At 41.0% G+C, this 26135-nt stretch overlaps 1 protein-coding gene across 1 annotated transcript in view; it reads right to left on the bottom strand.

Moving 5' to 3' along the window:
• The window catches only part of ext2 (exostosin glycosyltransferase 2), a 319184-nt gene that overhangs the window by 36421 nt on the left and 256628 nt on the right, over positions 1–26135 (bottom strand). The window contains exon 13 of the mRNA XM_028796059.2: positions 17603–17731. Within this exon, the coding sequence (XP_028651892.1) occupies positions 17603–17731 (129 nt within the window). The remainder of the gene's footprint in view (positions 1–17602; positions 17732–26135) is intronic.

A 26135-nucleotide genomic window follows, 5' to 3' on the forward strand; every position in this document is an offset into this window, starting at 1 on the left:
AAACATACCTAAATTGATGGGTTTAATAGGCCAGTAGAGATGAACAGAGAAGAAAAAGAAATGCAGAGGTAACTGCTTCCTCGGTGCTTTAAGAGATTCTAAAATTTTATTGATTACATCCTACCAGGTTTTAAAAAAATTTTGTACAAATCCTCTAACTGAATATTTGATTTTTTTCCAATTTGAAATAGTATAAAACATCTGTTTCCCACTGACTTAAAAGAGGAGAGTTAGGATTCTTTCAGTTTAGCAAAATAAGTCTGCGTGCCAAAAGTGTAGTGAATGCAATCACAGTTTGTTTGTCCTTCTCCACTTTAACTCTTTTAGGGCTAATTTTTTTTTTGTTTCTTTTCTCCCAGGGCTGAATATTTTTCCAAAAACTAACATTTTTAAAAAAGAACACAAAGCAATTGTTTAACATATCAAATCAACAAAAAATATTTACTTTTGACAAATGTTACTGTCTTGCATGTTGTATGAGCCTGCATACTCTATGATTTCACAGACATATCACATACATTTTACACAGCAAAGTCTGATCTCGCTCAAAGCAGCCAATTTCAGTCATTGCCACATTGCACTCCTTACAATACGTGTTGCTTTGGTGCCTATTTTTCAATTGTCTGTTGCTGCACTTTCTCACATATATTGTTAGTGTGTACTGTAGAGAGACAAGTCACCCATTTGCCATCGTGCCATGCCACTGCCACCAAATTGTCTGCCTGCATGAAAACTGTATTGTCACCTCTTTTCATATTCTGAAACTTTATGAACTTTATGTATGGCATTATAGCCTGGCTCACCCCATGGGATTTGCTTTTGTTTATTACAGAAGTGAATAAAACTTTGCAGCAGCACGTACCTAAGCCACCAGGGGACAAAACACGTTTGGACCAATGCTCCCTGAAGTTATATCACCAGTTCTGTCCCATCTCTATTTGTAATGCCACAGCGCGCTTCACCTCGTCTTTCGTTGTGGGTTTCCACTTTGAAAAACGAGAATACGATGCAAACGCAGCCCGCGATTCAAAAAAATCTCTGCCTACCTGTTTGTCTCGTCTGACAGTAGCTGAAAAGCAGTATCAGGAGAGAGCAGCCTGAAGTACAGCAGCTAGTTATCTGTCGTGTCCAACAGCAAGCCATGCCGTCTTGTAAACTCCGGTAGCCAGATCGGCTCTCAACGGATCAATGTCTGTGTATTTATCCCATGCGAACCTTGCCGTACATGCATCAGCTGCACGAAGGCACTCAACTGGCAGCAGATCCGCTGGCGCGGCATCGGCTGGTGTCTGATCAGCTGATGCCTGCTTCTCACTCTCTTGCTCGATCTCCTGATCACTGCCAATAAAATCCGATTCTGAAAAATCAAGAGTCCGACTCCGTGATAATGCACAAAACATCGTCTGCCGAGTGTTTTCTTTTCTGCACTTGCTTCGCTGCCTTTTCACATGTCGATGCCATCTTGCCATTGTTTACATTTCGCAACTCACGCACATCCAAGGTTTAGTTGCCGAGTCAACGAGTCTAGCATTCCTCCAAGCACAGAGGGAATGCCTGTGACGTGACAGTGAGATTTGTCGCCATTAACAGCTGATTGTCACCCTCTATCCCTGGATGTTGACTTTTGTCGACATTCGCCTTCAACCCCTCCTGTCGACAAAAGTCGACATCCGCCCTAAAAGAGTTAAACCCATCTGGAAGAACACCAAACACAGCTGTTAATGGGTTAGGAGGGATTGTGACACCAAGGCTGTCTGAAAGGCACTTAAAAATTTTGGTCCCATATGATGTTAATTTGGTGCAGGCCCAAAACATGTGACCCAGTGAGGCTGGGACTTGACTGCAGTGTTCGTAGGTTGGATCTTGCCCTGTAAACATTTTGGACAGTTTTAGGCGAGACAGATGTGCTCGATATATAACTTTGAGTTGAATAATTGTATGCTTGCACATATTGAGCTCAAGTGAAGTCTCTGCATTGCTACTTTCCACTCCCTTTCTGATATATTGATTAAGAGATCTTTTTCCCCATTGTCCTCTTGGATCTTTGAAAGGGAGGGACTGTAAAATAATTTTATATATTGCAGAGATGCTGTCTAAGTCCTTGAAATTGAGCAATATTTTTTCCAGCATTGACGAGGGTGCAAGAGGAGGAAAATCGGGCAGGTTCTGTTTAACAAAGTTCCTAATTTGAAGATAGTGAAAGAAATGTGTAGCTGGAAAGTTAAATTTGGAATTTAATTGTTCGTAGGATGCAAAGACGTTGTCTATATAAAGATCTCTGAGCATTTTAATTCCAAATTTTTCCCAGATATTAAAAACTGCATATGTTTGCAGGGGTTGAAAGAGGTGGTTCTCTTGCAGAGGTGCCACAGATAAAAGCTTCTGCATCTTAAAATGCTTTCTACATTGGTTCCATATTCTGAGTGAGTGAAGCACAATTCGGTTATTAGTATGTTGCCGATACCTTGCACTTATTTGGGCACAAAGCAGGGACTATAAAGTAGTACTGCAGGATTTTACTTCTATTGCGGACCAGGCCTGTGTAAGTTCATCTATTTGTGTCCAGGTTTTTATCGTTTGTATGTTTGCAGCCCAGTAATAAAACTGAAAGTTAGGTAGAGCCATGACACCTTCTGCCTGAGGTCTTTGTAGGGTTGCTCTTTGGATACGTGGATGTTTTGAATTCCAGGTTATTGTTGAATCTAATTGCTTAAAAATTGATTTATTGATGTATATTGGAATGTTTTGAAATAAAAAAGAAGCTTTGGAAGAATATTCATCTGAACAACGTTAATTCTTCCAGCTAGAGTGAGATGAAGGTTTGACCATCTATGCAACCAAACTTATCCTTTAATGCACGGGTGGGCAAAGTCAATCCTGGAGGGCCGCAGTGACTTCAGGTTTTTGATCCAACACAGTTGCTTAATTAGAATACAATCCTTGCCAATAATTAAATGTCATGGCTTGTTAGTGCTTTAACTCTGCCATGTCAGGTCACTCTCATATCCTATTTGTTTTCCTTTCTAAGAATATTATCCAAATAATTTGAAGACTAAAATGGAGGAGTAATTCTCAATCCTTCAATTTTTTTTTTCCTTACAAGTGTTTAATTAAACCCAATAGTACACATTAAATACACACAGGTGTAAATAGTAACAAGCTAAATGGAGAACTGCCGCTTTACTTTGTCATTTGCATCTTATTGCTAATAAGGGGCAATTAAAAACTGAGACTACAGCTGTTTAAGACAAAAATAAGCAATAAGGGTTCAAAATCTTAACTAGCGAGACAACTAAAATGAAGCAGCAGTGTTACTTGAGCAATAAGTACTCCTTATTAGGTCACTTGGTTGGAACAAAAACCTGCAGCCACTGCAGCCCTATAGAAATGACTTTGTCCTCCCCTGCTTTAATGCATTCCTAGTCTCCACATCATGCCAGAAGTGCAATCAAACTGACAGGACAACCCACCTGAGCACACTACTCTTGTGGTATAAGATTAGGGGGTTGATAACCTGTCACGGGAGTGTTAGTTTCTCACTAACTGTGTACCTGGTTGGTTTGATCTACCTGATCACAAATGAATCTATGTCTTTCTCTCTTACATGGTCCTCTGACGTACGATTCAATTGTGAGAGAGAAAAAGAGGCTCCGAGGCTAAATCGGGTGCTGGAATTGATTTGAATGACTGGTACTTGTGCAAGTTGTTTTGTGAGATCTTAAATGCATGTGTGGATTTGTGTGAGCGCCTTCTTATATATGGTGGTGTGCTGGGGAGGCAGCATAAAGAAGAGGGACGCCTCACGCCTGGACAAACTGGTGAGGAAGGCAGGCTCTATTGTAGGCATGGAGCTGGACAGTTTGACATCTGTGGCAGAGCGACGGGCGCTGAGCAGGCTCCTGTTAATCATGGAGAATCCACTGCATCCATTGATCTCCAGACAGAGGAGCAGCTTCAATGACAGACTGCTGTCACCATCCTGCTCCACTGACAGACTGAGGAGATCGTTTCTCCACCACACTATGAGACTCTTCAATTCCACCCGGGGGGGTAAACGTTAACACTGTACAAGATTACTGTCTACTAGACATTAAGCCCGTTACAATAACGGGCGCTAGAATAGTAGTGCATAAACATTAGTAGGAACAGTCTATATTAAATGGCAAAGGACCGTCTATTTTCTGTTACAGTAATACTGGCTTGTATGTGACTGTAATAAGCATCACTGTATTGTGTGCCTTTAATTTTCTCTCACAGTAATACATTTCTCCAGCAAATATTTTAATCTGTGCTGGTGTGCAGCTGATTATTGTATGTATGGCGTCTCCCCAGCAACGGATTTTATGTGCGCGAAAATAAATCTACTTTTAAAAGTCATCCTATTGTAATATCATGAAAATTCGTATATTTAGGAAAACACTTTACACTTTACTGGGCCAAGTTTGTTAATCACAAATCTGACATCCTCAGAGTGAACACTTGCACAACAACAAACACTAATCCCACCTCTTTGGGGAACCTGGTCTCCACGTCTCAGTACCCGATTGGATTTTTCGTGCGTTATGTTTTAGGTCTTACCTCATCTACCAAAATCTGATTGGATCAGCCACGCGATATTTTATAGGTCCCGCCGTCTCTGTCTTGTGTGACGCGTCAGGCAGCCTTTGAAGCATCGCACCATGCCCCGCGCATGCGCACTTCACCAGAAGACACACACACGGACACACACAGGGATTTTATTAAAGAGGATTATACCTGCCTTGCACTCTCCACCTTGCTTTTTTTTTTTTTTTTTTTTTTAACTTGCACTACATTTTTATTGCTCTTTAATTAATATTGTTTTTTTATCATTATGATGCTGCTGGAGTATGTGAATTTCCCCTTGGGGATTAATAAAATATCTACAGTGCATCCAGAAAGTATTCACAGCGCTTCATCACTTTTTCCACATTTTGTTATGTTACAGCCTTATTCCAAAGTGGATTAAATTCATTTTTTTCCTCAGAATTCTGCACACAACACCCCATAATGACAACGTGAAAAAAGTTTACTTGAGGTTTTTGCAAATTTATTAAAAATAAAAAAATTGAGAAAGCACATGTCCATAAGTATTCACAGCCTTTGCCATGAAGCTCAAAATTGAGCTCAGGTGCATCCTGTATCCCCTGATCATCCTTGAGATGTTTCTGCAGCTTCATTGGAGTCCACCTGTGGTAAAGTCAGTTGACTGGACATGATTTGGAAAGGCACACACCTGTCTATAGAAGGTCCCACAGTTGACAGTTCATGTCAGAGCACAAACCAAGCATGAAGTCAAAGGAATTGTCTGTAGACTTCCGAGATAGGATTGTCTCGAGGCACAAATCTGGAGAAGGTTACAGAAAAATTTCTGCTGCTTTGAAAGTCTCTATGAGCACAGTGGCCTCCATCATCCATAAGTGGAAGAAGTTCGAAACCACCAGGACTCTTCCTAGAGCTGGCTGGCCATCTAAACTGAGCGATCGGGGGAGAAGGGCTTTAGTCAGGGAGGTGACCAAGAACCCGATGGTCACTCTGTCAGAGCTCCAGAGGTCCTCTGTGGAGAGAGGAGAACCTTCCAGAAGGACAACAATCTCTGCAGCAATCCACCAATCAGGCCTGTATGGTAAAGTGGCCAGACAGAAGCCATTCCTTAGTAAAAGGCACATGGCAGTCCGCCTGGAGTTTGCCAAAAGGCACCTGAAGGACTCTCGGACCATGAGAAAAAAAATTCTCTGGTCTGATGAGACAAAGATTGAACTCTTTGGTGTGAATGCCAGGTGTCACGTTTGGAGGAAACCTGGCACCATCCCTACAGTGAAGCATGGTGGTGGCAGCATCATGCTGTGGGGATGATTTTCAGAGGCAGGGACTGGGAGACTAGTCAGGATAAAGTGAAAGATGACTGCAGCAATGTACAGAGACATCCTGGATGAAAACCTGCTCCAGAGCGCTCTTGACCTCAGACTGGGGTGATGGTTCATCTTTCTGCAGGACAACGACCCTAAGCACACAGCCAAGATATCAAAGGAGTGGCTTCAGGACAACTCTGTGAATGTCCTTGAGTGGCCCAGCCAGAGCCCAGACTTGAATCCGATTGAACATCTCTGGAGAGATCTTAAAATGGCTGTGCACCGACGCTTCCCATCCAACCTGCTGGAGACTGAGAGGTGCTGCAAAGAGGAATGGGCGAAACTGGCCAAGGATAGGTGTGCCAAGCTTGTGGCATCATATTCAAAAAGACTTGAGGCTGTAATTGTTGCCAAAGGTGCATCGACAAAGTATTGAACAAAGGCTGTGAATACTTATGGACACGGGATTTCTCAGTTTTTATATTTTTAATAAATTTGTAAAAACCTCAAGTAAACTTTTTTCACGTTGTCATTATGGGGTGTTGTGTGCAGAATTCTGAGGAAAAAAATGAATTTAATCCATTTTGGAATAAGGCTGTAACATAACAAAATGTGGAAAAAGTGATGCGCTGTGAATACTTTCTGGATACACTGTATCTATCTATATTTATTTTTATAATGAGATTGCCTTATTACCACTACAGATATTTCCCATAATGCACAGTATTTCCTGTAGTTAAACTGGCCCTATGTCTGGTCACCTTGATACCTTACGCAAACTTCTTCAGAGTTCGCTTGGTACCACCATTTCCGAAGGGTCTTGGTATGGTTGCTTTGGTCTGCGGCAGAATGCAAATGACATTCTCACATCTATCCAAATGAACCGGACTATGGCCGCAATTCCTCCAGCACAATAAAGTGTTCCAAATAAAATAGGTGCGAAAACACCTTACATTAAAAATATAAAGCAAAAAACAGGAGTCATAACTAGTTTTCCTTAAAAGACTTTCACTTGTGTAGACAAGACCTTTTATTATATTCAAGAACAGTGTCCAAAAAAAAAAAAAAGTAAAATGTTAGAAAACTGTAAATATGGGAATGTGGACTCAGATTCCTGCTGTAATCATATTTTACAGTTAACTTTAAAAGTGATCGCAGTGCAATTGCAACACAACTAAAATGTCTTTTTTTTTTAAAATCATTCTCTGGTGTTATTTTACACTCATGTCGGCCTCCATGAGTTCCTTCACTCAGAGGGGTTGAGCAGGGGAATTTGATTTAATAGCGACGTGCTGCGGAGAGACTGGCTTTGAGGCATGGTACAAACATTCAGCAGGTTGTATTTATTAGGACGTCGTGCTGCACATTTGCATTACACTTGGATGTGACTGACCAGAACCTCATGAAGTGTTAACATGTTCAAGTCAGCCGCCACATCTGCTGCTCTTATTTCATTTTTATTTTTCAGGCGATCCCATTCTCTGCCCTAGCAAGGTCAGGCGGACACATGGTTTTGAACATGCGGAGCAATTTAAAAGAGAGTATTATAAACAGCATGGTGGAATGCCAAACAAACCCTTAAAGGATACAAATGGCAGAACCTCCCTACTATTCCAAATCAGGATTTCCTTCCACCTTAAAGGTTAAAACCTGTAAGCTATAAAAAGAAAACCTTCCAGGAAATGCTTTAAGCTTCATGCAGGCATTATGCCAGCTGGGCCTGCACGTCTATGTTGTAAGCGTCTTCCCCCGAATCTCAGCAGGTGAAGACAACTGAATTTTTATGCACTGGCAGATACAAAATGAAATCCAAATCTCACATACGGACTGCAGATATACATACAACAAGAGGTCCAAAAAGACTTGAATGCGCAATGTTGCACACCATAATTCTCGGAAATCCACCACAAGTTACTGTGAGATGATTCAATGACACAAATAGCAAAGAACTCATTGCATTGATTACAAGTGGGCCCCACTGTCCATTTGCAAGTCCTCACCCTCGACTAACCAATCACATCCCCCAAGTTTTCATTTTCTAAGCACTCCCCTCTTCCCTTTCGCCACGTGCGAGGGAGCTGAACCGCCATGAGGCCTGGGATTCAGTGAAAGGAGAAAGAAGGAGGGAGGATGGGAAGTGATGACAGCCTCCTTAATTCTTCTTTAATGTGTTCTTGCTCGGTGCCTGGGCGCCCTCTGTAAACTGGGCTCTATGGTGTACTTATTAAGGGGATGAATTATGGCTTCCCATTCCTTCTTTACACATTAATGGGGAGAGGCACAGATTAAAGGATCACAGAGGTGATATGGGAGGTTCAGAGATGTGGTGATTATTAATCAACAGTCCTCAGAGTATATGAGTATACTGTGCTCTTGAGAGGCTGGTAGTGTGATAAGAGGATATATTTATATTTGAGTGTCAGTGGCATGATTAACAAGAGGGGCAAATGACGGAAAGGTTTATAGGGTTCTGCTAGGAGGGAATGCTAAACTACAACAAAAAATACACTCACAGAGATATTAATAAGAATTTCTTCTGTTAGCTGTTTACATCACAGGACCACTGGCCCATTCCTCATTGCTGTGGGTGCGCCATGGTGAATCATCAGCTCACTTACCTGTGTGGAAGCTACACAAATGTGTAAACCACGGTACTGCATACATGGAGGACCTAGCTAAGAAATAACGCGACATGAACCTCTCAGACGTGTCGTGTCTTAGGAGGGCTTTTAACCTGGCTTAGGTTTACGTTCTTTTCTAGTATTTGCCACATCTTAATACTGCTTTTGGTGATATTGTTATGTAATATCTTATTTAACATCAACAGTCATGTACCAAGAATAAGGCTAATAATCTCTCTCTATATAAAATCCAACGTTTGTCTGTATGTCTGTCCGCTTTTCATGAGAGAATGGATTTAGATTGTTTTTTTTTTTCTATAATTTGCTTGAACATTCCGGTTGATTTTGCGACTTCTCTCATCGCGCTATACAGGTGCTGGTCATAAAATTAGAATATCATGACAAAGTTAATTTATTTCAGTAATTCCATTCAAAAAGTGAAACTTGTATATTAGATTCATTCATTACACACAGACTGATGTATTTCAAATGTTTATTTCTTTTAATGTTGGTGATTATAACTGACAACTAATGAAAGTCCCAAATTCAGTACCTCGGAAAATTAGAATATCAATTAAGACCAATGCAAAAAAAGGATTTTTAGAAATGTTGGCCAACTGAAAGGTATGAGCATGTACAGCACTCAATATTTAGTTGGGGCTCCTTTGGCCTGGATTACTGCAGCAATGCGGCGTGGCATGGAGTCGATCAGTCTGTGGCACTGCTCAGGTGTTATGAGCACCCATGTTGCTCTGATAGTGGCCTTCAGCTCTTCTGAATTGTTGGGTCTGGCGTATTGCATCTTCCTCTTCACAATACCCCATAGATTTTCTATGGGGTTAAGGTCAGGCGAGTTTGCTGACCAATCAAGAACAGGGATACCATGGTCCTTAAACCAGGTACTGGTAGCTTTGGCACTGTGTGCAGGTGCCAGGTCCTGTTGGAAAATGAAATCTGCATCTCCATAAAGTTCGTCAGCAGCAGGAAGCATGAAGTGCTCTAAAACTTCCTGGTAGACGGCTGCGTTGAACTTGAAACTCAGAAAACACAATGGACCAACACCAGCAGACGACATGGCACCACAAACCATCACTGACTGTGGAAACTTTACACTGGACCTCACGCAACGTGGATTCTGTGCCTCTCCTCTCTTCCTCCAGACTCTGGGACCTTGATTTCCAAAGGAAATGCAAAATTTACTATCATCAGAGAACATAACTTTGGACCACTCAGCAGCAGTCCAGTCCTTTTTGTCTTTAGCCCAGGCGAGACGCTTCTGACGCTGTCTCTTGTTCAAGAGTGGCTTGACACAAGGAATGCGACAGCTGAAACCCATGTCTTGCATACGTCTGTGTGTGGTGGTTCTTGAAGCACTGACTCCAGCTGCAGTCCACTCTTTGTGAATCTCCCCCATATTTTTGAATGTGTTTTGTTTCACAGTCCTCTCCAGGGTGCGGTTATCCCTATTGCTTGTACACTTTTTTCTACCACATCTTGTCCTTCCCTTCGCCTCTCTATTAATGTGCTTGGACACAGAGCTCTGTGAACAGCCAGCCTCTTTAGCAATGACCTTTTGTGTCTTGCCCTCCTCGTGCAAGGTGTCAATGGTCGTCTTTTAGACAACTGTCAAGTCAGCAGTCTTCCCCATGATTGTGTAGCCTACAGAACTCGACTGAGAGACCATTTAAAGGCTTTTGAGTTAATTAGCTGATTAGAGTGTGGCAGCAGGTGTCTTCAATATTGAACCTTTTCACAATATTCTAATTTTCCGAGATACTGAATTTGGGACTTTTATTAGTTGTCAGTTATAATCATCAACATTAAAAGAAATAAACATTTGAAATACATCAGTCTGTGTGTAATGAATGAATCTAATATACAAGTTTCACTTTTTGAATGGAATTACTGAAATAAATCAACTTTGTCATGATATTCTAATTTTATGACCAGCACCTGTATATCATAGGTTGCTTGCAGGAGCAATATATTCACGCTAATCTGAGACAGAGGCTGCAGGCAGAGTGGAGGGGGAAATGTGACATCAGGAGTGTGGAGCCAGGCAGGGCCCTCATCACTGTCCTGTTTCACTACTATGTGGGCAGAGCCATGGGGTATGGCTAGTAATTTATAAAACTAGGGGGCTTTGCTCGCTAACACCTATCCCCACTATCAAGGGCCAGCACTACGCACCATTGTGAAAAGGGGGGCTGAACACATCCCAAGGAGACGTGAGTCGTTCCTCAAAAAACCCCTCTTAAATGGTGATACAACAGGAAACAAAAGAAAACAAACATTTTTTTTACCTCCTCTTTGCTTGATCAGCTGCTGCCATGCCACGTGATCTGCATCTCGTGCAGCGCTTCGAACTTTTAAAAGCCTGTACAGCAGCTGTCCTTTTGTCTCACTACCTTGTCTCCCTTCTCCCCTAGACATCCTCAAACACTATTCGATCTCTTTTTGCTGATCCGTTATTTCACCGAGTAATATTTTCCGTTTGTTTGCGCTAATGCGATCTTTACTCTCATTTTTTTTTTTTGTGACTTTCGAGTTTTCTTACTTCCAGTATCTCTAACCTGCTCTGCATGTGTATCACAGGATTTGCTTCCAAAGGTTGCAAGTATGACGTGACTTGACCGTCTCGCGGGACGTGAAAGTGTCTCTTTGTCTCTCTTCAAAAGATCAAATCTTGTTGCAGGAAAAAAGTCTGGTCTCGTCCCAAGATTTTTTTTATAATAGAGAGATAATTTACTATTTAATATAATTCATTATTATTTAGTATAATAAAAATAAATTATTAAGGAAAAGATTAAAATAAGGATGGAGGAAGTAAAGGAGGCATTGAAAAGAATGAAAGATGGAAAGGCAAAGAGACTGCATGAAAATGCCAACAGAAGTGAGGAGTTTAGGAGAAGAGGGAGTGGTCTAATGCAGAAGATCTATGAACAGAAGACAACGCCAGAGTTGTGTTGCAACAATGTGACTGTACACATGTATAAGAAGAAGGGCGACATTTAGAACTGTGTAAACTATATATCGAGAGAAAGCTGATGTTACAAACAATGAAAATTTGGGGAAGGGTTATAGAGAGAAGGCTTAGGGAAGAGACCACCTTAGGGGAGGAGCAGCTTGGTTTTATGCCAAGGAGAGGAACAAGTGGTACAGTCTTCATACTGAGACAGCCCATAGAGAAGCATCATGTAAAACAGAAAGGATTTCTTATGGTGTTTAATAGTTTGGAGAAGGCTTAAGATAGAGCGCCAAGTCAAGAGGTCTGGAAGTGCATGAGAGAGAAAGGAGGACCAGAGAAGTATGTGAGGATTGTTCAGGATATGTATGAGGGAGTGAGATCTTAAAGGCACCGTCAGGGTAACATACAAGATCCTAGTTAGAGGAAGTCTGCACTAAGGAAGAACTTCTTGAAGTCCTGACCTGTTTGACCTGGTTATGGATGTATTGAGTCATGGGATAAAAGACCATTCCTCCCACTGCAGGCTTTATACTGATGACATTGTGTTGTGTATCACCAGAAAAGAGGAAGTGGAGAAGAAGTTGGAAAAATGGAGAAGGGTTTTGGTAGATAGGGGATTAAAGATAAATTGGAAGAAGAAGACAGATAATATGAGGTTTAATAATGATCAGGATTCAGAAGTTAGCCAGCAAGGAGAGCTCTGGAAAAGAGTGGATAAATTTAAACATCGAGGATCAATGGTAACACAAAATAGATAATTAGATGCAGAGACAATCCACAAGGTGCAGCGTGAATGGAACAAATGGAAGAAGGCATCAGAGTATGGTGTGATTAAAGAGTTAAGGCAAAGGTTAAAGGACAGGTCTTTAAGACGGTGGTAAGACCAGCAATGATGTATGGAGCTGAGACATGGACAGTAAAGGAGCAAATGAGAGTAAGTTAGATGTGGAAGAATGAGAATTTTGAGATGGACGGGTAGAGTTAGACAGACCTAAAGGGCAGAATAAGAAACGAGACAACCAGAGGTACAACAAAAGTGGTGACAACATCTAAGAAATTACAGGAAAGCAGGTTGAAGTGACATGCACACGTGATGAGGAGAGACAATGAATATGTGGGCAAAAGAGTGATGGGAATTTAAGTACAGGGGAAGAGAAAGTGAGGGATGCCAAAGTGGAGGTTGTTGGATAAAATAAAAATAAGATCTGGAGGAAGAGGGACTGACTGAGGAGGAGGTACAGGACCGAGCTGTTTGGAGGAGGCTGATCAATCACATTGACACCATGGAGAAGTGGGAAAAGATGAAGAGGAAGAAGAAGCCATGTGAAAATGTAAGTACACCCCATGGAAAGTGTTGACTTTTTCAACATATTTGAACAGGCAAACACTACCATAATGCTCAAGATAATGCATGGAGACACCAGACCCAAACATGGGACAAGTTCACTGAACCACTGCACATGTAAACAGAATCAGCTGTAAGAAAGTCTGAGACTGAGAATGTGTGCCACCAATACTGAGCCCTATCTCAAACAGCTGGCCAGGCCTGCTCCAAAAACAGCAAGGCCTCTTCCATTCCACAGGCTTCAGTAAGGTTCACTAGGAATGACAGTGATGTTTCTAAAAACCATGACATCAATTTCTAGAATTTTCCTGGCTGTTTAAACAATCATTCAACTTGGTTTATGGAAACTTCTGACCAACTGAAAACAGTTGATAAAGGGTAGATCATAGCTATTATTATGACATCACCACTTATGGAGATAACATCAATACAGTAATCCCTCCTCCATCGCGGGGGTTGCGTTCCAGAGCCACCCGCGAAATAAGAAAATCCGCGAAGTAGAAACCATATGTTTATATGGTTATTTTTATATTGTCATGCTTGGGTCACAGATTTGCGCAGAAACACAGGAGGTTGTAGAGAGACAGGAACGTTATTCAAACACTGCAAACAAACATTTGTCTCTTTTTCAAAAGTTTAAACTGTGCTCCATGACAAGACAGAGATGACAGTTCCGTCTCACAATTAAAAGAATGCAAACATATTTTCCTCTTCAAAGGAGTGCCCGTCAGGAGCAGAGTCTGTCAGAAAGACAGAGGAAAGCAAACAAATCAATAGGGCTGTTTGCTTTTAAGTATGCGAAGCACCGCGGCACAAAGCTGTTGAAGGCGGCAGCTCACACCCCCTGCGTCAGGAGCAGGAAGAGAGAGAGAGAGAGAGACAGAGAAAAACAAAGTCAAAAATCAATACGTGCCCTTTGAGCTTTTAAGTATGCGAAGCACCGTGCAGCATGTCGCTTCAGGAAGCAGCTGCACACAGAAGGTAGCAACGTCCCTATCATCTAGGTGTGCGAACAGCCCCCCTGCTCACACCCCCTACGTCAGCGCAAGAGAGAGAGAGAGAGAGAGAGAGAAAGTGAGTTGGGTAGATTCTCAGCCATCTGCCAATAGCATCCCTTGTATGAAATCAACTGGGCAAACCAACTGAGGAAGCATGTACCAGAAATTAAAAGACCCATTGTCCGCAGAAACCCGCGAAGCAGCGAAAAATCCGCGATATATATTTAAATATGCTTACATATAAAATCCACGATGGAGTGAAGCCGCGAAAGGCAAAGCGCGATATAGCGAGGGATTACTGTACTCTAATAAAGTTACCTCAGGGAATGTCTAGTAATAAGACATGTGCAAAGTTCTAAATCACTGAGTTTGAATGCCTGTAGCTGAGGTGGATGGAAACTTTAGTATATTAAATAACTTTTTTTTGTGAAACTAAATTTATACCTGGGCTTTTAAGAGGTATATTTTAAAGGAGCTTCACAATCTGGGGTAACCCTGGACTGCTAATCTATCGACCAAACTTTTTGTATACACACTGATGTTCACCTTTGCAAGGGAAATTATTTCATAATATGTTTAGTAATAGTTTTGCTGAAGCCAGACATATAATAGTACATCTGGAGACAACCATGGGTGAATTTTGCTTAAAACTGGGGTGGGGACAATTAGACAGTTCAGTGAGGGTCAGATTTCTAAACCAATCCAACGCCTTATGAAGGCGGCACTCAAAGTAGGGATGGTGACTTTGAACTGCAAAGATCAGAGGGGCTCTCGTTAACCTGGTCTGACAGACAGGAAACTTCTGTTTACAATGAACAGTCTACAGTCGAAAAGTCCCCTGAAAAACCCCAATAGACATACAAATATGTGTCGCGTGTACAGAGGGCAACACATTGCATGTCTTTAAAATAAACATAACCTGATGTAAGGGAAACCCTTTTCTGTAGCATCACAGTATACACTGAATGGTAAAAAATGAACAATGCGTCATCTCAGGTGCTGTGTGTGTTCTCTGTCATTCAGTTTTATGACGATAGTGTAGGAGTTGATGTAGGCATGAAAGAATTGGCAGCTACATTCATAAAAATTTGAACTGCAAAATGTGCATGGGAAGTAAACGGTGTGTCACACTCCATCAAAAAGGACTGCTGTTAAGAAAGTTGAGAATAAAGAGCCACAGGAGATGCAGATTTCAGCACTCTGCTGAAAAAACCGGAATCAACATATCTGCCTAATGAATGACACCAGTAAACCACGGCTGCATGGCACCCACCTTCTTACTGCACGTCTAAATGCATAACTAAAGAAATTTAACATCACTGTCTAAGTGGAAATGAAAACATGCCAGGACAAACAAGCCGTAGCATTTGAAAACCTTGCATATCCATAAATCATAATGCTAACCGTGTTTGCTGTTGTTATGTCATATAGTGATGCAATAGTTAAAATGATAGAACAATATGGCAGCAGACAGAGACGCTTCTCAAACATGTGGAGCCCAGTACCTGCTCATTATAATGTGCAAATTAATTATTAAGTTTCAGTTCCCCTGTGTTACTGAGCCCCTGAATTTTAGCTTTTTATTTTCTCCCAGCATCTGTTGCTCTTTCCCTGAAACCATGACAGTGATTTAAAATGCAGAGACTGAAAAAACTAGAGCTGGTGTTTTAGAAGGAAGCCCTATGGGTACAGATTTTGAAGACCCAAGATTTTGCAGCTCTTCACTACACACTTTTAACAGGTTGACCCCAAACATATATAGTCATATAAAAAAGTTTGGTATCCCCTCTTAATTCTTTGGATTTTTGATTATCATTGACTGAGCTTTCAAAGTAGCAACTTCCTTTTAATATCTGACATGCCTTATGGGAACAGTAGGATTTCAACAGTGACATTAAGTTTATTGGATTAACAGAAAATATTCAATATGCATCATAACCAAATTAGACAGGTGCATAAATGTGGGCACCCCAACAGAGATATGACATCAATACTTAGTTGAGCCTCCTTTTGTAAATATAACAGCCTCTAGACGTTGTCCTCCTATAGCCTCTGATGAGTGTCTGATTCTGGATGGAGGTCTTGTTGACCATTCTTCCATACAAGATCTCTCCAGTTCAGTTCAATCTGATGGCTGCCGAGCATGGACAGCCTGCTTCAAATCATCCCATACATTTCTGATAATAATCAAGTCAGGGGACTGTGACGGCCATTCCAGAACATTGTACTTCTCCCTCTGCACGAATGCCTTTGTAGATTTCCAACTGTGTTTTGGGTCATTGTCTTGTTGGAATATCCAACCCCTGCGTAACTTCAACTTTGTGACTGATGCTTGAACATTATCCTGAAGAATTTGTTGATATTGGGATGAGTTCATCCGACCCTCGACTTAAACAAGGGCCTCAGTCCCTGAACTAGCCACACAGCCCCACAGCATGATGGAACCTCCACCAAATTTGACAGTATGTAGCAGGTGTTTTTCTTGGAATGGTGTGTTCTTCTTCCGCCATGCAAAGCACTTTTTGTTACCACCAAATAACTCCATTTTTGTCTCATTAGTCCAAAACACTTTGTTCCCAAATGAATCTGGCTTGTCTAAATGAGCATTGGCATACAACAAGCGACTCTGTTTGTGTCGTGAGTGCAGAAAGGGCTTCTTTCTCATCATCCTGCCATACAGATGTTCTTTGTGCAAGTTGCGCTGAATTGTAGAACGATGTACAGATACACCATCGGCAAGCAAGATGTTCTTGCAGGTCTTTGGAGGTGATCTGTGGGTTGTCTGTCACCATTCTCACAATCCCGTGCATATGCCGCTCCTGTATTTTTCTTGGCCTGCCAGACCTGCTGGGTTTAACAGCAACTGTGCCTGTGGCCTTCCATTTCCTGATTCCGTTCCTTACAGTTGAAACTGACAGTTTAAACCTCTGAGATGGCTTTTTGTAGCCTTCTCCTAAACCATGAGACTTAACAATCTTTGTTTTCAGATCTTTTGAGAGTTGCTTTGAGGATCCCATGCTGTCACTCTTCAGAGGAGAGTCAAAGGGAAGGAAACACAACTTGCAATTGACCACCTTAAATACCTTTATATCTCATGATTGGACACACCTGTCTATGAAGTTCAAGGCTTAACGAGCTCATCACACCAAGTAGTCAGCATTGAGCAGTGACAGGCATTCAAATCAGCACAATGACAAGGGGACACACATTTGTGCACAGCCAGTTTTTCACATTTGATTTAATTTCATACAACTAAATACTGCGTCACTAAAAATCTTTGTTCAGCAAACACCGCAGTACTCAGATGTTCCTAGGAAATGAAAGACATACCACTGTTATCTTTTTTGTTGAAAGGAGAGTCAATTATTATGCAGGCTGAGAGGGGTTCCCAAACTTTTTCATACAACTGTATTCTTATTTAAGAGTAATCACTCTGTAGTACTAGGGTGTTGTACCATATTAGCCATTATGAATGTAGAGAGAAGTCAAGCAAAATGACAACTTTTATTGGCTAACTAAAAAGATTACAATATTTATTGGCTAACTAAAAAGATTACAATATGCAAGCTTTCGAGGCAACTCAGGCCTCTTTTCTTCAGGCAAGATGTAACCAATTAATACATCTTGCCTCGAAAGCTTGCATATTGTAATCTTTTTAGTTAGCCAATAAAAGGTGTCATTTTGCTTCACTAGTAATCACTGTAAAAGATGCACACTAAAGAACTGACTTCTGAAGCTAATCTGAACTTTTTCCTCTCCAAAGCAAGTGCAAGTCCCAAAGCCAATCCCATAAACAGTACCTTGATTGGAGCTTTGCCAGTGACATTAGCCACAAGAAAATTCATCGCAATGTCTTCACAGTTCATGTGAGCATCAACCCAGTTCTTGATATCTCCAGGCATCTTGTAAGTATAAAGATAGTTGAAGTACTGTGGAAATAAAAAGCAGGGCAATGTGTTAGAAATTCAGCCTTAAATTTAGGAATTCATTAAAATCTTGCAGAAGGGTAGTGAAGGCTGTAAAGAATATGATCAGTACCCAGGTGCCTTTTATTCAGGAAATACAAAACACTGGATGCTTAAGAAAAGCAAACCGAGCTCAGCCACGCTGTGGTGCTAACTGTATCTGCGCTATACAAGAGAGTACAAAATTGGCTCAATCACAGGAAGCAAAGGGTTATGTGGGTGGGTTTCATTGCTTCATAAGATACCTCGACTTGCTTCTGTCCTTTGTAGTCTGTAGTTACCATTGTTCAACATGAGGACAACAGCTATGCCAGTGAAAGTGAAAGAAGCCATTATGAGGTTAAAAACCAAGAATAATATCATTGGAGATATCTGTAAAACCTTAGGATGACCAAAATGAACTATCTGGAATATCACGAAGAAGAAAGAACGCACTGGTGAGCTCAGTAATCGCAAAGGGACTGGTAGGCCAAGGAAAACCTTGACTGCTGATGACAGAAAAATCCTCACTATGGTCAAGAAAGAGCCCCAAATGCCTGTCTGACAGTTCAGAGACAGTCTTCAGGAGGACAACATGGATGTGTCAGAGACGACTATCAGCTGAAGACTTCATGAACAGAAATAGAGTCCACACTGTAAGATGCAAACCAGTAGATAGCTACAAAAACAGGATGGCCAGATTACAGTTTAGGAAAAAGGATTTAAAAGAGCCTGCAGAATTCTGGAAAAAGATCTTATGGACAGATATGACCAAGATAAACCAGCATCGGAGTGATGGCAACAGCGAAGTGTGGAGATGAAAAGGAACTGGCCATTTCTCTACATTGATGATGGAACTGCTGATGGCAGGGGTACAATGAATTTTGAGGTGTATTGAAACATTTGATCTGCTCAAGTTCCAGTAAAGGCCTCCAAACGCACTGGAAGCAGCTTAAACCAACAACAAGATGATGATCCAGACATACTGCTGAGGCAACACAGGCGTTTGTCAATACTAAACAATGGAACATTCTTGAATGGCCAAACCAGTCACCTGACTGAAATCTAACTGAGCAGAACTTCCATATATTGAAGAGAAAAATTTTTGGATTTTATATTTATAAATAGAGATGTGGCTGCTAACGCCAGTGACATGATGAATTCTGAGATTTAGAGAAACATCTGATCTATTCACGTTCCAGTAAATGCCTCCAAACTCATTAGACGGTATTTCATCCTGCAATAAGATAATGATCCAAACATCCTGCTACAGCAATGCAGGAGTTTTTCAAAGCTATAAAATGTAAAATTCTTGAATTTTGCCATGCCAAGCCAGTCACCCAATTTAAATTCAACTGAGCATGCCGTCCATTTGCTGAAGAGAAAACTTAAAGGGACAAGCCCCCTAAAACAAGCAGGGGATGAAGATGGCTGCATTAGAGGCTTGGCAGAGTATTAGCAGAGAAGATCCTCAGCAACTGGTGATGTCCATGAATTGTAGATTAGAGTAGCCTTCAAGAAGGGATATGCGACAAAGTCCTAAATACAACTACTAATAATAAACCTGCCTGTGACGGTCTGCGTCAGCTCCTGTTGCATTCTGGGAGCCTATAGGACCCATAACCGTCCATAGTCATGTACTGAGATTAGCCAAGCAAATGAGGACACAGACATGCAGCAAGGGGTAGGTGTGAAAGTGACAAGTGCTTTTATTAAAATCAATCAAAAAAAACTGTTCAAAAGTGCAGTGCTTCATCCATAATAAATAAATAATCCAATGAAATCTACAGTGATTGTGTAGGTTAGAAGTCATCCAATAAATAAATATTTCAGTAAAACGGGGTTGATATCCAGCAGGAAATTGTCTCCTAAAAACTCACGAGCCCAAGTGCATCCCTATAAAATCCAAAGTCTCCTCAGCTTACCCTGTTCAAATCTCGTAGGGCAAGAAGACGTCAACCAGCAGGCCAGGACAACCTTTTATCCTGGTCCGTGTCCCTGCCACCAATCCCACTGATGTTCCACAGGGCGCCTCCAAGCCTAACTCCTGCTGCCATCCAAAACCAAAATATTATGCAAGGCACAGTACATCAAGACAGTGGACAGAAGGAATCAAGAAGGCTAACAGGATTTTAGGTGATGTGTGGAACAGACGTCAAGGGAAGTTATGCTTACATTATATAGCACACTAGTGAAGCCTCGCCTGGGGTATTGCGTTCACGTTTGGCCCCTAATATTACAAAACAAAACACAACAGTCGTGCCAGAGAATAATAATAATATATTTTATTTATATAGCGCCTTTCCCATGCTTAAGGCACTTACAGAATATAAGAAAGAACGGCAGGGTATACAGTATATAGCATTGTACAAACCAGATAAATGAATAAAGAAGATTACGACAGTGAGTTCAGAGAAACAAAAGCCTAACAGACAACTTAATTGATGGTCTCGCACACACACACACAGGTTACATGAGCATCTTGACATAGAAGTAAACTGAGAGAAGGGTAATAAAGTCAAGCAGAGCTAAAAGCCTTTCTGAACAGATGAGTTTTGAGTTGTTTTTTAAAAGAATTCATGGAGTCAGCTGATCTAATTAATTTCAGTAGGTCATTCCAGAGTCTGGGCACCATACAGTTGAAGGCCCTGTCATCCATGGAGTGTAGATTAGTTTGGGGCACAACAAGATTGACAGAATCAGAGGACCTTAGTGGGTGGGCAGGCACATAGTGATGGAAGAGAAGAACAACTAAGCTGACTCCGTGAGTAACGCATCCTGTATGAGCTATGTAGAGAGGTTAAAGGAGTTTAAAATTATAAAAGTAATTAGTACAGAAGAGCCTATTTGATCATTTAAAATAAATTCTGTAATGAGACAATGGGGACATGGTGGGGAACTTGTTAAGATCAGATTTTGCATAAACCTCGGAAAGTTTTATATTCACAGAAATAACCACAGACACATGGAATAAATTACCAAGAAGTGTGGTAGTGAGTATACCTTTGGGGGCCTTCAAGTTTCGACTTGATGTTATTTTGACAATCTGGGTAAATAGGATGGATGAGTTTGGTGGGCTGTATGGCCTGTTATCACAGTCATTCCAATATTATAATGTTGTTATAATTGATGTCTGTCATATATATTGCATGGTACTGTAGAACGTGAAGTTACCAGACATCAGTAATTTAGGCATTTTTATATGTACTGCTTAATTTTATTGTTATTACAAACTAATAAATATTATTTGTCGGTATGTCAAAAAATGCAAAGCAATAGAAGCCGGAGAAAAGAAATGCTACATAGCAGAATCATTGGGGTTAGCATCAAACCACGAAAGGAGCAGGTGCGTGGCCACCAGTATGCCTCCTTAAGGATCCTGGAATGGTTCCACTGATTGAGTGTTGCCTTTGACCCCAGGTGAGTGGTGTGAAGAAGAGCTGGCAGTGTGAATGTGAAGACAGGGTCCCCACATGGGAGGAGCCATGGAATATCCCCACACACCCCCCCCCCCCCAAAGTTGTTACAATATGTATCTGTATTTCCTCTGTTGTACATCAACCTCCAATAACAAAGTTAATTACAGTGAGCTACAGTTGTGGAACACCTCTACTAGTGATGAGCGAAACGATTTGGGTGAAACTGAATTTTCAGCATATTTGCTTTGCCAAAAAAAACAAAAAAAAAACACTGCAAAATAAATTGTATTTTGCTTTCAGTTAAATATGTGCATTTATTTCCGGCCTGGAAGTGATTTCACGTATTCATTCTGCATGCATCTGCCTGTCATTTAGTGATTAAATAACTAAATAAATTACTTGAAATTAAAATCAAAAGTCTGGATATCTTCAACTAGGATAAGGTGGCTGCTAGGTAACAGGAGAGCTGGGGATTTTTCTTAATTAATTACTAGGGAGTTTCGCCCCCTGCTCGCTGTGCTCGCCAACCCCCCAGCCTGCGCTACGTGTCAGGCACTTCGTGTCTCTGCCACTCGCGTATGTGGATTTCACGTTCACCAAACAACAAATCTTTTAATTCTCGCGGATACGCCTCTTCATTGGGAAGAAACACTACTTTTCCCCGATGACAACACGAATTAGACAATCTGCAAGTTTCCGACTTAAAGTTTAAATCCAAACAATATATTCGATCTCTTTTCGCTGTTCAGTTATTGAACCAAGTAATAATTTCCGTTTGTTTCCGCTAATGCGATTTTTACCATCATTTTTTTTGAGATTTTCGAATTTTCGTACTTCTATTATTTCTAACTTGCTCTGCATGTGTATCGCGCCAACGTTTTTGAATTCTTTACAACGTTCTACTTTGTCATCTACTCTGTGTCTTTTATTTCCAGCCCCGGGTGTGGTTAAATCTCTTAGCACAAAGACTCATCTTGCAGGACTTGAAAGGATCTCCCTGAAAAAGTCACATCTTGTCCCAGGATTTTTTTTTATATAATAGAGAGACATTTATATAGAACTTTTCTTGTTTCTCAAGGAGCTTTACATAGACAGAGGTAAACCACTTCAACCAATGAGTAGCACCTGATGTAGTGGCAGTCATTGTTGCACCAGGATGCTCACCACACGCTAGCTAACAGGAGAAACAGCCAATTAGAGACAGGGGAGGACTAGGGGGCCAGAATGACTAGGCCATAGTGGGCAATTTAGCCAAGATATCAGGATAAACCCCACTTTTTTTGAAAGATGCCCAGGGATCTTTATTGGCCACAGAGAGTCAGGAGCTCGGTTTTACATCTCTTCTGAAGGACAGTGCCATATTTGTACCTGTCACTGCAAAGGGGCATTGGGATCCACATACAGACCACAGGGTAAGTGCCGGCCCCTGCTGGCCTTACAAACAGATCTTCCAGCAGCAGCCCACGCTTTCCCTAGATGGTCTCCCATTCACGTACTGACTGGGCCAAAACACGCTTAGCTTCAGGTGGATGAATTGTTCTGAAGTGCAAGTGGTATGGCTGTTTGTTCACGGTGAAAACTTTCAGTATACAGAGTTTTCCTTCTGAGAAAACCCAGTAATATGCAATATAGTGTCTTTTAATGTGTCTTGATGTGGAAAAATATGCAGCTTGCCACATTTTCAAAAAAATGAACCACACTCCTCTGCCATGATTTGATCTAGAGGCATAAATAGAGAAGATTTTACTGGTATATGTCAGAATATATGTATTATGCCACTACAGAACAAAGGTAAACATGTAAGTGGGGCAAAGTTTTTGGGGTGGAATTTCTTGTTTTCCAACCATAAGAAAAAAAAAACCAAAACCTTTAACCACCCTCTGTCGTCCGACCCCCCCAAAAAAAAACTCTTCAATGAGTTTTGCAAATTACCCTGCAAAGTGAACTTTAGTGTCAGTTTCACAAAATTGTATGAAAACTGAAACGTACCAGTTTTGTTCATCACTAAATAATAATTCTTTACATTTATATAGCACATTTCTAACTACTCAAAGAGCTTCAGTGAGTAGGGAGCCCTTCAACCATCACTGATGTGTAGCATCCACCTGGAGGATGCAACGGCAGCCTTTACTGTGCCAGTATGCTCTCCACACATTAGCTGTTATGTAGTGAAAGGGTGAAAGAGAGAGACAGAAAATTTGAGACAGGAAGATGATTAGAGGGCCTGAATGACTAAACCATGGTGGACAATTTAGCCAGGACATTGGGATGAATCCTACTGTTTATGAAGGATACCCAGGGATCTTTAATGACTACAGAGTCAGGACCTCAGTTGTACGTCATATCCAAAAGCACAATGTCTTTGTCACTGCACTGGGACATTGGGATCAACATTCAAACTGCAGGGTAAGCGCCCTCCTGCTGACCTCACCAACACCTCTTCCAGCAGCAACCCAAGCTTTACTTAGATGGTCTCCCATCCAGGTACTGACTGGACCTGAACATGCTGAGCTTCAGGTGGATGACCTGTTCTGAAGCACAAGTGGTATGGCTTCTGATTTGCGGTGGCAGCTTTTGGTATACAGTAATCCCTCGCTATATCGCGCTTCACTCTATCGCGGATTTTATATGTAAGCATATTTAAATATATATCGTGGACTTTTCGTTGGTTCGTGGGTTTCAGTGGACAATGGGTCTTTTAACACTAGAATTACCAGAGTCTACGAAAAACCGTTCTCACCTCTTTTTTGTCTTCTAAATGTGCTGATTAAGAGGAGCAGCGAGCAGCCGGCTGTTCCATCTCCCACCGTCGCAGAACGTTCACTAAGTTTTCCCAGCTCATGCCTTGTTTGATTATCTGGGAGTGACTGAACTGCTGGAGTTTTAGAATGTAAATAATAGATCGCTATTTGGAATACACGCATTTCATGCGTGTTCCGTTTCTACAGTACTCGGTGTAAACACATTGCTAAAACAGAAACTTTTCCATATTTTAGTAATAAATGTTACAAAATGTAGGCAAAAACTATAGAATATGTGAAGCCTGAAGTCCAAACATCAAATAAACACTTTCACAAAAGGTTCAAGGCTACTACAATTCTTTCCGTGGCTTAACGCTAAGATTTGCTGACTTGGACCACAGCAACCCTGCCATGCTACAGACGTGAGTTCGATTCCCAGCTTTGGAGAAAGTGTTTTTTTTTTTTCCTCAAACGGACATAAAATTTATAAATTGGTATGCACTGTAAATCGTTAAGTTTAAAATGTCGATCGCGGTTATTTCTGTTGATTAATTCATGCTTTTTACTTAAAGTCAGAACAGGAGCTTGTTCAATTTATTCAGCTTCTGATCTGACTCAAACAGCGCCGGTATAACTTCACATCCGATCTGACGCTGTTCGTTTTCAAATAATATTGCATTACTTTGACAATGTTTTCTGATTGGTACTATTCGCGGCATAAAATGATTTCTTCAAAATGTCACATATATTTGTCTCTTTCTTTTTTTAAAATGTGCGTTGTAGCACGCAGCAACTGGCTGCCTGCATGTTCTTACGCACACTGAATAAGACAGCGCTATATGCAATCATCAGATTCAAATGTTAACAGTTATATAGCACAGAATGGAAATCAGCAGTTCTTAGCATTGCACCACTCAAGCTGTCATATCAACCGCCTACTGTAACTTGCTTTCTTTTTTCTTCGGTTGTAGTCTTGAATAAAAGTGCACTTGTTTTGTTATACTTTTACATCAACATATGTTCCTGTGTTTGAGCTACATGGGCATGCTCAAAAAATACACATATAATGCCATGAAAAGTGCATGCAGACACTTCAGTTCGCAAAGCATTGGTACGACAATGCAGTCACAAGTACACTGCAGAGCTTTAGCGCGTCTTTATGTGAAAACAGTAGTATCAGATGGGGAGTGTCTGATGATTGCATATAGCGCTGAAGTGACTGCTCTTTACTATGCTTTCCTCTGCATGTCCTGGAGTACAAAAGAAACAGAATACAGCAACATGTGGAGACTGGCAAGATTGTGGGAAAAAAAACACGCGGTCGTATGTATCGTGATACACTGCAGAACTATAGCGCGTCTTTTAGTGAAAACAGCAGTGTCAGGTGGGGGGCGGTAGGGATGGATCCTGAACGTGACTGAGACAATGAAAAGTGAATTTAAAAAAAATAAAGCTAACCTTTACAAATATCATAAATTACACCGGCTGTTACAGACTGAAATCAAATGTATCTTTTTATTCTAAAACAGTAAAAATAAGAACACTTCACAAAAGGGAGTCATGCAGGATCGAACTCGTGACCTTCTGATTGCCAGTCAGCAACTGATACTGTTGCGCCACGGCGGCAGTTATAGTAAATGAGTGTCAATGTCGCACATTAAGGAGGCTTTTTTTGGCAGCGGCTTCTTTTTTGTACCTTTTGTGAAAGTGTTTCTTTGATATTTGGACTTCAGGCTTCATACATTATATAGTTTATGCCTACATTTTGTTACTAGAATATAAAAAAAGTTTCTATTTTAACAATGTGTTTACACAGATTACTGTAGAAACGCAACACACATGAAATGCGTGTGTTCCAAATAACGATTTATTATTTCCACAATAAAACTCCACTTCACTCCCAGATAATCAATCAAGACATGAGCTAGAAAAAGTTCGTTTACGTTCTAAGTCGTTGGGGGGATGGAATAGCCGGCTACTGGCAGCTTGTCTTTATTAGTACATTTAGATGACAAAAGACGCTGGCGGAGAGGTGAGAATGGTTTTAAGAAGCAATTTAAGGTGGGCCGGATCTACGAGTTTTTTCGTAGGCTCTGGTAATTCTAGTGTTAATTTCTGGTACATGCTTCCTCAGTTGGTTTGCCCAGTTGATTTCATACAAGAGATGCTATTGGCAGATGGCTGAGAAGCTACCCAATCAAAGCACATTACGTATTAAAGAACTTTGCG

Source organism: Erpetoichthys calabaricus, chromosome 2, assembly GCF_900747795.2.
Source record: "Erpetoichthys calabaricus chromosome 2, fErpCal1.3, whole genome shotgun sequence".
NCBI lineage: Eukaryota > Metazoa > Chordata > Cladistia > Polypteriformes > Polypteridae > Erpetoichthys > Erpetoichthys calabaricus.